At 36.9% G+C, this 13,007-nt stretch overlaps 1 protein-coding gene across 1 annotated transcript in view; it reads right to left on the bottom strand.

The window, feature by feature from the left end:
* CASK (calcium/calmodulin dependent serine protein kinase) overlaps positions 1–13,007 on the bottom strand; it is a 202,930-nt gene that overhangs the window by 139,414 nt on the left and 50,509 nt on the right. Inside the window, exon 2 of the mRNA XM_017810874.1 lies at positions 8,713–8,825. Coding sequence (XP_017666363.1) covers positions 8,713–8,825 — 113 coding nt within the window. The remainder of the gene's footprint in view (positions 1–8,712; positions 8,826–13,007) is intronic.

Here is a 13,007-nt window from a genome sequence, read left to right as displayed (position 1 = left end):
CAAGAATTTAAAATATTTAAAATATTTCAAGCCTAATTTTCAGTGAAACTCACTTTCTAAATGTCTGTAAGCTCTCAAGTACAGATGGGATTCAAACAAGATTTAAAGGACTGACCAATTTTTGTATAGATTAAGTAGAAGTGCTGCATGAGAACAAGTCTGCATAGAAGTTTTTCTGAATTAGCAAATATCATTAATGACTTGAGATGACTAAAATGTGCATAAATTACATGTATTTCTTTGGAAAAACGATTTGATATAATGTATTACACTCAAATAGATTCACTAATTATTTCAGTAAATATTTTAATCAAATGGTTCCTAAGCCTTATTTTATATATACAAAGAGGGATTAACTTTTAAGGGACAAACTATAGTCACTGATTTAAATTACACCAAGTTTAAAGAAACTTTTCATAATAAGATTCATTTGTATTGGTCTTATTTTCTTGTTCACAGATGTGAACATATTTTCTTGTTCCACATACAGGGAAGTGTGATACAGAATCACAGGATGGTTAAAAAGACCATAAAGATCATCTGGTTACAACTCCCCTGCCATGGGCAGGGTCACCTCCCACTAGACCAGGTAGCTCAGAGCCCCATCCAACCTGGCCTTGAACACTTCCAGGGATGAAGCATCCACAGCTTCTCTGGGCAACCTGTGCCAGTGCCTCTCATATGAAGTGAGAGAAAAGATTACAGCACTGTTACTACAGGAGCACTTTTCAATCAACTATGATTACTTAAAAAAACACCAGGTCAACTGGGTACTCGGTTATATAATAAAAATAACAGTTAAATTATCTATTATCTGCTGCATGAATTCTGTTTAGTGTTAATTATGTAATTATTTCATTATTATATGCACTCTGAGAATTTCAAGATACAGCATTTTTTCAATTAACACTCTAATATGTTATTCTTAGAATGAATAATTATTAAAATGACAGTAAAATACACTTGATATATCTGCATTTTGAAACCTGCAAAGGGTACAATTTCTGTTTATAAAACTGGGAGATCTGTTGACTAAACTTGCTGCTTCCTCAAAAGCAGTTTCATGACAATTCTACATAAAGACCTGATCTGGCAATGAGCAACGAGTCCACAGTGGTTTCAGCCACTGAATACAATAGTCATTTTTACAGTGTTGGCACTACAGTGAAACCAAGAACAGATGAACAAAGCTATCAGAGCAGTGTGTAGCCAAGTAGTAAAGATTAAAAAAGAGGAAGAGGTGTGTGCTCCTGCAAAGCCATTGTGCATTCAGTGCTGTAGTAAATCCAGCAAAACCAGATACATATTAAAGGCAAGGGACTGAAGTCATACAGCAAACAAAGCTGTCCTTGTTTTGGAGACTGATTAGGGGGAATAAAGAACCAATTGCCTGCAACGCATAAAATCTTAACGATTTGCCTTCTATTTAAGCAACAGTGCATAAAAAATTAGGTAAATATTCTTATGTGCTTCAAAGTGGGTGTAATAAATTCACAAGCTACGCTTTCCCTGATGAAGATGGAAAAGGAAAGCATTACATCAACACTGCTGTGAATATGCTTCCATCAATATTTCCAGAAATTTTATGTTCTTGAGGTAAAATAGTAACATATAGATCATCTTTGTAACTCTTTGCTTATGATCTGGATGAAAAGCCGTATTTCCCTACAGAACATCATAGTTGCTTCCCTGGACCAATCAAATTTGTATGTGTGACTCCAAAAGAGGTCAAAACAACATTAACTTGACCAGTGACACTTAAGTATCCCACTCCTGAAAGCCTGTAACTGGGCACATGCTAGAAAATGCTCCAAAAAATTACATAAATCCCTAATATATAATGTTGTATTTTACACTTAGGAAAAAAAATCACATTATGTGAAGTGTTGCCCAAGACTGAATTCTTTATTTCCAGCCAGAAAAACATGTGCACCATTTCTGCCATGAACTGACTTCCAGTAGCAAGAAAAAAAGGAGTCCTGAAAAGGAACCCCTTGTTATGTTCTCATGCATTCCTGTGATTCATTGTCTCTATTATATGGTTAACCTGCTTATACACTTATAGAAATGTCTTCCAGGAAAAAAAGCCTGGTTCCATCCCTTATGTTACATTTCTGTACAGAAGTATTTAATACTAATGACACTTCATTTATGAAAGCTATAGCAGAACTATAAAAGTTAGACACTTATGAAATTTGTACAAATGAGTAGAACTGAACTTATAACTGAACCAGCCTATGGCTTCTCCAGAAAAAGAAAAGAAAAACCTCAAATCCTTCATTAAGTTAAACAAGAAAGCCCCTCAGAAAGGCTTAGGTAACATTTTCTGTACCAAAACAGGAACAGTTCTACCCCTGTGGGAAAGAAGTAGAACCAAGATAGGAACTACACATTCCCCAGAAAGGCAGATTCCTGAAATGACAAACATCAAAAGTGGTTTCTAGCATCAGTCTTCAAGTCCTGCCGATAGGCACAAACTCTACTACAGGTCCCTTCCATTGAGATCTGGACACTCTTTCAAAAAAAAAAAAATTCCAAAAAAGTGTTGTTATTTTTACATTTAATTTTGTATTACCACAGGTACATGGTTAATTCAAATGCTTCCTACCTTTTTATCTCTACCTGCTTTGTTTGTACAGCACACACAGAAACTATAGTGGTATTTAAAACACCAGCAACACAAACTCCATGACAGGCAGCTACCTACATTTTAAACACTTTCTTTCCAAAATTCCCTATTTGTGCATTTTCTTACAAACAGACGTGTCACTAATACCATGTGATTTCTGCAGTCTATAAAGAGATGCCTCAATCTCTTCAGTACCAAGACATACACACCCAATGAACCCTCAAGAAAGTTCCTGTAGAATAGTTACACCTGCAATATTACTATCACTAAATACTTTGATTATGATTCCTCATAGGGTTAAAATGATAATAGAAGTAAAAGCAAAATCAAGTTGATGCAGCTTTTCATTTTCTGAAATAGCCTCACATTTTCTACCTTCAATGAAGTAAAACCTATAATGGTGCCTTCTTCATAATTTCACTAGATCACAGGAAAGCTGGTGGAAAATGACCTCTGATGGACACTGGGCCCAGCCCAGACTCAAAGTGAGGTTCCTGCTAACACTAAGTCAGGACAGCTGTGCCTTCATTGAGCAAAGTCTTGAAAACCTTCAGGGACAGAGGTCCTATGACTTCTCTGGGATACCTGTACCTGCTGCACTACCCTCCCAGTGGACACTTTTTCCCTCATGGTCGACCTGAGACTTCCAAGCGACAATTCCTGGCCATCACTCTTTGTTCCGAGAGCTGTCACTCAAAGGCAGCTTGGCCCTGCCATTTCTGCAGTTCTTCAAGTAGTTGTAGACTTCATTATAATACCCTCTTAGCCTTCTCTTCACCAGACTGAACAATCCCAGCACTCTCAACCTCTCTTTGCCCATCATGTGCTGCAGGGTCCTTTATTATCCTGACAGTCCTTTGCTGGGACCTTTCCAATTCTTTAGCACCCCTCAAATTGTGAAGCACCAAACTGGGTGCAGTAGCTCAGGTGTGGGCCCAATAATGCCACACAAATGGAAATCACTTCCCTTGATCTGTGAAATATGGTAGAACACAGAACTGACGACTACCAGAAATTCCAGATTAGTTGGTATTTCCAAATCAAAGGCAATGAGTCACTCACTCTTTCTTCAAATCCTGCCTATATATGGTATAGTATCATAAAATTTGATGACATATGATTTGTAGTATTTTTTACTCAAAAGAGATGAGTTCAACACTGACATCAGTTCTTTTGCTGAAACCCTTGAAAAAACAGGGAGGGATGTGCAGAATCTTACACACAGATACTTTTGTGAAAAATAACTTGTGATTCACTACAGTCTTCCAATATCAAAAGTTAAAGACACTGTGTCGTGCAGCTTTACTCAGAACTAAATAAAGCCTTTCAAAAGAACTGCCCTGGTAAAATGATTTTAAAAATGCAAGTCTAAATTAAGTAAATAATAAAAAAACCCTAAACCGACAAGGGTAAACTATGTAAGGAAATAACCAGAACAAGAGTAAGGTCTCAACTGGAAGAAAATTACCCACAGTCTGAAAATATGTTGGGATCTGTGAGCCCTTTGCAGAAAACAAACAAACGAAACCCAACAAAAACATGATGCCAACTTTCACATTTTCCCCCTGCAGTAAAATAATTTTGGAATTCTTCTCCTAAAGTGGATAATCCACAGCAATGCCAGTATTTATTCAATATTCTTGCCCCTTTCAGTGCCAGAAGTAGGCCAAGAACTATATTCAAAACACTTCTTTATTGGCTACAATTTTTACTCATTGTCACAGACAAAAGCATTTTGCAGATGATCTTTACAGCTTTCTTCCAGAAGAACCAGTTGGGGTTCTAAAGGAAACCGCAATCCTTCCTTATCAGCTTATCTATTCAGCTTCACAGTGGCTTGGATGCATACAAACCTGTGTATCAACACATATATAAACCTAGTAAGTAAGGTGTAGCCTATTAGAAGGTTGTAGAAATCCTGGTAATCACTTTCTTTGTGAGGGCATTTCTATAGAAATGAACTACGAGTAAGTGAATCCAATATACGTTGAATGAAATCCTGAAAAGCAACTTCAAAGAGACATGCACTGTGAGCACAAAGCACTGTCCTTTGAATTGTTTTAAAAAACACTCAGCACGTTACAGGAAAGCAATCTGGCTTTAAGAAAAGTCAGATGAATAACGTGTATTGCCTTTTACTGTGTAGTAAAAAACTGATCTCTGTTCTCTTCTGAGGAATGGAGCACTTAGAGATATTTGGTGTGAGAGCAGCTAACTAAAAATCAGATATTCAAGCCACGCAAAGAAAAATAAAAGAAAGAAAGAAAATGCATGGGATGCAAAGAGAGCAGCAGAGGAAATGGACAGTCAAACTAACTATGGTGTGAACTGTAACAAATTCAGAAAAAAGGAACATGTTTTTTACCCTTTCCTATACCAAAAGTTCTGAGTATAACAACTAAGGGTTGTATTTGAAAATAAGTCTATTTACACTGATGTATTTTTTAGACCTCTGTGAGTCTACTACTATTACTATCTTCTGAGAGCATCAAGTACTCTTCCACATGGATTCTCTAAAATGTACAAAATAAACCCTTTTATGTCTTAAAGATTTTCAGCCTTCACCTTTTTCGTATCTCTGCGATATGAAAGCCAAGTGAACTGTAGTAGAATCTGTCAACATGTAAAATATCCACCATTAATCCAGTAGATCACGTGGCCACTTGAACAGTGACAAGGTGTCAATATACTTCATTAATATGGCTGAATTACAACACTGCAGAGATTGATGACACACAGTATGCAAGTCCATGAATACTAATACATAAATCCAATAGAATTTAGCCTAGATTAGATTTGCTAGCTGTCAGGCATCGTTACCTAGCATTAATTTTCCCCCCTATTATCAAACCACTGCAGAGATGCACACAGACATAAAAAGCACTCGAGATGTCCCTGCCTATACATGCTATGAGTATTGAGCAGCCTTATGGAAAGAAAGCTATGCCAGATAAAAGTTTGTCTTCTGAGCTGGTGGCTGCTCCATCATATACCACAAATGCTCACAGCAGCATCAATTGATAAACACATTAGCCTAGGGAAGCTTTCAAGCTTGATTGTTTTTGTTGCTGTGGTAAAGTAGATACCATTACTGTAAGATATTAGTATATGTTTTTTTAAAATTATTTGTTCAGACTAGCAAATAGTCCTTTAAAAACATATTTGGTGCCCAAAGGGCTCACAAGTTAAAAGAATAAAAAATTTAGGTCAAACCGAGTGTTAAATTAACTCTTTTTAAGCATGGTACTGTTATGCCTAAGTTTTCTTCCTACATAGTATTCAAACTGTACTGCCCCACAGACTACATGCAGACTGTTGCTACTAACACCACAGAATCATGTGGGTTGGAAAGACCCTCTGGAGGTCACCTAGTCCAAACTCTTGGTCCAAGCAAGTCAAAATAGACCTGGCAGATCAGTGTCTCATGCAGTCCAGTACTGAGCATCTCTGAGGATGTTCTCCACACTCTCTCTGTGCAATCAGCAGCACATTTTTCTTTTCTTGTCTGTAATTGGCTTTTTCTCATGTTACATCTTATCCATGTGCCCTCTTGTCTTTTCACTGTGTGCCTAGATGGAAGAGCTTGGCTCCATCTGCTCTATACACTTCCATTAAGTAGCTGAAGACAGCACTAAATCTCACCTTGGCTTCTCTTCTCAAGGCTGGACAAACCCAGTTCTCTCAGTCCACCTCTGCTGGACTCATGCCAGTACATCACTGTTTTTCTTGTACTGGAGACACTGAGAGTGCACACAGTGCTCCAGGTACAGTCTCACAAGGGATGAACAGAGAGAACAGTCACTTCCTTTGGCTTGCTGGCTACACTTTTTCAGTGCTCTACCATGCAGTTGGTTGTCTTTGCCACTCCTGACAAACATAAAGATGGAAGTTCTTACCCATAAACAGGCCATCCCACAGAGGTACCTGTGCAAAAGCACTCAAGGACAGAGACTTTTTAGATTTAATCGTACGTGTGGAGACATGACAGGCCCTTTACCTCTCAGCACTCTGATGTATGTGACATTAATGGAAGATGCTGACATCAGCTTCCTCACATACAGCATCCTGTGCTCACACTCCTGTGCCTCAGAGAAAGACAGGAGGTGGAAAGTTGGACAAAGATAACTTTCAAGACCAAACTGGTCTTGCAGAAGGCAAAACTCCAAGGTAAAAAGTGTTTCCAAGGATTAATCTTACCATTCCATTACAGCTCACACTTTAATACAATTTACAAATGCAGCTTCCTCCCAGGTAAGTTATCTAATATTTACTTTATACATCATGGCTGCTCCCCAATGTTTAAGGAACGCCATACCAGAAATAAACAAACAAATTAGAAAAAAAAAATCGTTAAAATCCCCGTAAACCTGGATAGAGGAGAGGTGCAAAAAAAAAACCAACAAACCAAAAAACAAACCAAAACAACAAAAAAACCCCAAATCAAACAAAAAGCACAAAGGAAAAATAAAATAAAGAGTACAGAAGATGGAAAGAGTTTGTGAAAAACAGGCTCAGATTCTTATGTAGAGGTAAGAACTTGCTCCACATTCACTTACACATCTGCGTGTCTTTGTGTCTTAATATTACAAATCTAACACACAACAACTCAAAACTTTTTAAAAAACCCCCAAAACTACAAGAAAATTCACAACAACAATCCACAACCAAAACCACAAAACAAAACAACACTAGACCCAGAAAACGTTTATGATCTCTTAACTCAGTGACCTGCTACCTTGAATTGTAACTATAACAATATAACCCAAGTGCAATTGAAAAACAACCAAAATTTCTCAATATCCTGCCAAGCCTTTTCTTTAGACCCAGACAGCTAATGCAAACCCTCAATTATCCTTTTTTTCAATCAATCTGTTATTCCTGTTGGCTCCTATTTTCTTCCTGATGAGCCCCTACTCTCTTGTCTGCTACTTTTCCCTTTCAGAAATTCCTTCACGGCTTCAAAAGGTTGAATTTTACTCTTGGAGCAAGGAAGCAATACTCCACTAAAGGTAGAAATGTGTCCTAGCATCAGTAGTTAAAATGAGGCTCAGAAAAAGACTAGAATACTGACAGAACTTCTTAAAAAGATACCAAATCATTTCAGTGAAAATTCACTACATCAAAATGCAGTGGTTGTGGTACAACCTGACAAAACCATAATGCAGCTAATCACAAGCTAAATATTATGGAAAACATGGTTTGTATTCTGTTGGAGGTCTAGAAACAAGAAACTAGCAATGGCATTATCAGATTTAATTTATAATCTTCAGTAAAGTCTGAAGCAAGACCTGTGATTTACCTTGTAAACCAAACTAGTCATTAAGGCTTAAGACACTGCTTGTTGTAATTACCAGCAAGTCACTGACCCTTTTTGGCTGCTGAATTTGGGTTCATAAGGACTTAGTTGGCTCAAGTGGAATTCCCCAAACTTATTACTGTACAAAAGAATATGATCTCCAGCACACAGCTGCACACAGCAATTGTCATTCAGTTTACAATGCTCTTCTCCACGTGGTGTAAAAGAAGAACTCTATGCACACACAAGTTGCATACTCATACATTGTTTTACCCTGAAATAGGAAAGGTTAGAGTTACAACATTTTATTTACATTGTGGCACTTCTGCAGCATTGTTTTAAAATCATGACTATATAAAAACTTACTTTTAAAATATAATTTCACAAACTTTAATCACAAGTTTTCACCCATTTATAGCAAATTACTTGCTAAACCTAGACTAGTAAAAACAAAACTGTGTTCTTACTTTAATTCCTTTGTATGCTTTTTTTGACTCAGAACTATTTTTTGTATGAAATTCTCATTCTTAAAAGAAAAATCCAAACAAAAATAGAAATGGCTTAGACCTAATTATCTTTCTAATATTTGTTATCACCACAGAATAGCTGTAGGAACTACTAAAGATTAGAAATGCATGCCCTAAGTTACATTTGAGATACGAGACCTCATTTTAAAACTTCTACAAACTATAAAGCAGGAAGGATCTTAAAGAGAGCAAACATAGAAAAAGGTTGACAAATTGAAAACCCTGTCTGCTGGGAATTCACTTCAATTATTAGTTCTTACCTTCTGTGCTTAATCCAGGACTTGAAGTGAATTTTGCTACATCGACGATCTTCACAGCGAACTGTTGCCCCGTTTCCCTGTTGATGCATCTCCGCACGACGCTGAACGGACCCCTGGAACACACACCCAGAAAACAGGGATAAATAAATCATTCTCTTACTTGTTGAGCTACAATTCTGTTATTTCTCAACAAAGTTCCAACATTCAAGTGTAGTATTTGCACAGAATACACCCCTTGTCCTTGTTGCCCATTAAATGTAAAATTAATAGCTTTAACTACAGACTAGTGCAAAGAACACCAAAGGAGTTTTGTATTTGCATACATTAAAGACATTCTCCTACCCTCCCGCTTTAGAAAGGCTATGCTCTTAAAAACCTTATGTAATATACTGACATTATTATTAAATTTTAAAAGGATTTTATTTTGATGCTTAATCCAGCTGGGGGAAAAAACAGAGGTGAGAAACACATTCCTGCTTTCAGTCCTAAGCTACAGTTTAGAAATTACTATTTGAAACAACAGAAGGGATAATGGACAGCGATAAGAGTAACAGAATTGTTGAGTCATGCTGTGTGGGTTTATTCGTCTGTTTGTTTTACATAAACTAGGTTTATTTCAAGTTTATTTGACATCATTGGATATAAACAACCTGCATTACAATACTTCCCAATTCCACAAAAGCTTATAATTTTCTCTCACCTATGGCACTTAGAGAATCCCCACAGAAGTTACAGATAAAGAGATCAAAATTAGTTCAGAGAGATGTTAGTATTGCACTCAACTAATAAAGAGCTAGTTGTTTTTTTAAAATTGAAATTACATTTGCCAAAACACGAGTTACAACAATGGCAACCCTTTAAAAACCCCATCACCAATATGTATTTTTGGAAGCAGCTTTTAGTAGATGGTCTAAGGTCTAGGTGCCTTGACTCAAAACATGGAATCTTTGTCCAGTGTTAACAACAAACAGTTCAACTGGATAATTACAGTAGGTCAAGCTTTTAAACATGAAAAAGTAATAGGTTATGAAAACAGAATAGGATTGTTTCATGACTGCACCAGCTGTGGCAAATCAATCCTTTTTAACTGCTGCTTATTTAATGACTGACACGTGAGTTCTAAAGAAATCTATTCCAAAGTCTTTTCAAAAAGATGTGAGGGAAGATTTGAGGATTGAAAGAGCCTTTGCTCAGAAGTTCATCTATTGAGTGAACATTCACCTGCTGAGTGAAATAATAAATGCTATAATACAGCTGAAAAGACAAATTCTTCCATTCAAACAGTGAAGCGGAAGTTAGTGGACACATTTCTGAGCAATGAGATTGCAAAGCAACACAATTCTCAAAATAAAAGGTACCCTGAGGAGGCAGAAGTGTCCCTCTGAGGGCACTTACAAACCTTTATAACTGGCTTTTGGTATTCCTTTACATACCAGATGATTCGAAGTGTGTAATTCATCACACAACCAAACCTGTACTCACACAGCTAAAATCCAGTTTTTGCACTCTTTCAACAACATACTTGCGGGTATTTCTTGAAATAGGATCATTTCTGACACAGAAGATTAATATCAAAACTAGTCAATGTATCCCAATGTAAATATTCACAACCGAGGAAAATATTTATTAGCCAACTATTTATATGTGAATTATGTTGATGTACTCAGACAGAACTAACTATACAAGCAAATGCATGTTTTTTCTTTCTCCTTCCCTTGCTCCCAACACACAATGAAATCCCCCATACTGATGGCTATTTTCTTTTCTGAATCCACACCCCACGATTATTCAGTATCTGGTCATTTAGCAAGAGGTTACCACAGATATTTTTAAAAAGATGTTCAATTAAGCCTCTAATACATAGAAATCCACTTTCATCATTAAATGAAAAGGGCTCAACTGGCTTCATTTGGCACTGGATGGATACAGCCATTGATTTAGAATCCACCCCCCTCCACATTTCACAAAGTAATCTTCTATGGAAAAGTTACACTTTATATAGATCTGTGTCACCTTCTTATCCCAAGTTTCTCCTTACACTTTTAGCATCTGTCAAAGTAAAATGGCTTTAAAATAGTATAAATACATTTAAATTATGGTAATTTAAAACATTGCAAAACCTAAATCACAGCTTTCAAATAACTTTGGCAACAGTTGTTTTAATTTATAATTGCTGTAAATTATGAGAAGCTAAATGTATTTAATTAAAATGATCCTTTTTTTTTCCATTCTCATTTCCCCCCCACCCCAAAGCCTTTCTGGAGACATTAAATAATGCTTTTAACGTATTCTGATACAGACTGGGAGATCACTAGAGTATAGAGATGCCTGACAAGACCATATCCTTATTTGTAGGTAGATCCCTGATTTCTGTTCATTCACACAATATGAATATAAGTATTTCTTGCTGTTGGCTGAGCTACTTTTAAATTTCCTGGTTTTGCCAAGTCTGGGCTGGAGAGCTTGCCCAGCCACCAGAGTGTGTGTACATGCTTTGAGCAGAGGAGGAGAGAGAGTTGGAGGAATCACAAATCCAAAATGAGCCTACAAACTACAACTCCAAAGGATCAGATCTGTGTTCACCCCAACTTTCTCTCTTGCAACCACGCCTTGATTTCCCTTTTCATTATGTATTAACATTTGTAGAACCCTGACTTCAATGATTTGCTTCTTGCACATTTAGTCTGGGACAAAAAAAAAAGTGTTTTATTCTAGTTCTGTAACAGAGAGGGCAGAGAGACATCCCTGTAGTCTCAGCTTTTATGGCCATATTGAAACTTCACTGTGGTTTTAACTTCTCTACTTAGAATGAGGAATGTCAAAGACTTAAGTAAGTGAATGGGTGCCACAAAGTACAGAAAACAAGAACTGAGGTTTGAACTAGATGATCTTTAAGGTCCCTTCCAAACCAAACCATTCTGTGATTCTATGAATTCAGTGATGCCCACAATTAATGTACTCTATTCAAACACCACCCCAATTTAGAGTTTCACATAGAATAGAAAGGTTTTTAAACACAACCTGAACATTCAGCTATTTACAAACCTCATATTTATGACTTTTTCAAAACTCTCTCATACTCAAGCTACAGACAGCCTCAAAATAGTGTGAGTTACACAATACATTAGATGAATACAATCCATTATGATGGCAGCACAATAAAAGCCTGAATCTTCCAATTTTAGGTAATTTTAAAACACTCATAAGAGGTGCCTTCATCAATTAAGCAGACACCACCACTTCCATGTGCCAAGTAACACAAAGGAACTTTTAAATAAATTACAGTTGCAGTTAACTTTCTGACTTGTTCCTCAGCTGCAATGGCACACAGCAAGTTTACAAATTAAGTCATAATAGCCCATGGTGATGCCCTACAACCTGAGTCAGAAAACAAAACTCCGTGTGCTTCCTAACACAGGAGTTTCAAACCTTATTTGGAAGTAACAAAAATCTTTCAGGCCACCCTCAGTCTCAGCACTGAAATCACACTCTTTCCAGTGAGGAAAGGGACTACAATAGTTCATGTCTCAGATGAGACAAGGAGCTGTTCAACAGTTGTGACTGTAATGGGGAAATGTGTATCACATCCTCACTAAATGACAGTTTCTAAAGCTCATTTTACCAACCCTGCAGCTCAAATTCTACAGATCTAAAGCACAAAGGTGACACAGACTGGGGAAGGAACAACTGTAACCCCAGACACACATCATCAAAGCTGTTACAGATTGGTAAGACTACTTATTTATTTATTGAAACAGAGAAACTGAGTTGTTGTGTAATAAGACTTCATCTTCTAAGTCATATAAACTGTAATTATAATGTCATGCGCTTTATATTTCATTTCTCTCTGTGCTACCCTTAACAGACATACCCTCTGACATACATGAATATTTGGTTTCAGATCCATCCTCCCCCCACTACGTGCTTGCAAAAATCTTTCTCTGCAGTCAACATGCACACCACAGACTACAGTAACTCAAACTGTGAGGCTCAATAAAACACATAAGTAGTAAGGACATGATTTTTTTCACTGATATTTTGTCAACACTGGCAGCAGCACATTCCAACATCTGGAACACTGGGAGCTTCACCTGCAATATATGCCAAAAATCAAAATGTATTTTCTTAAATTGAAGCTGGGATGCATGATGGATTTTGCTGTCTACTGCAGATGGAAATCAAAGTGTTACAATACATTATTGATGAGGTTAGCAAGTACATATAGGCCATAAAAAGTGGATAGGAATGCTGAAGAGGAGTCTCATAACCAATTTTTTTCATGCTTCCAAAATTTT

The sequence above is a fragment of the Lepidothrix coronata genome, unplaced genomic scaffold (genome assembly GCF_001604755.1).
Source record: "Lepidothrix coronata isolate B3197 unplaced genomic scaffold, Lepidothrix_coronata-1.0 Scaffold30, whole genome shotgun sequence".
Classification (NCBI taxonomy): Eukaryota; Metazoa; Chordata; class Aves; order Passeriformes; family Pipridae; genus Lepidothrix; species Lepidothrix coronata.
The sequence above is the reverse complement of the archived record's forward strand: the minus strand, read 5'-3'. Positions and strand labels throughout refer to the sequence as shown.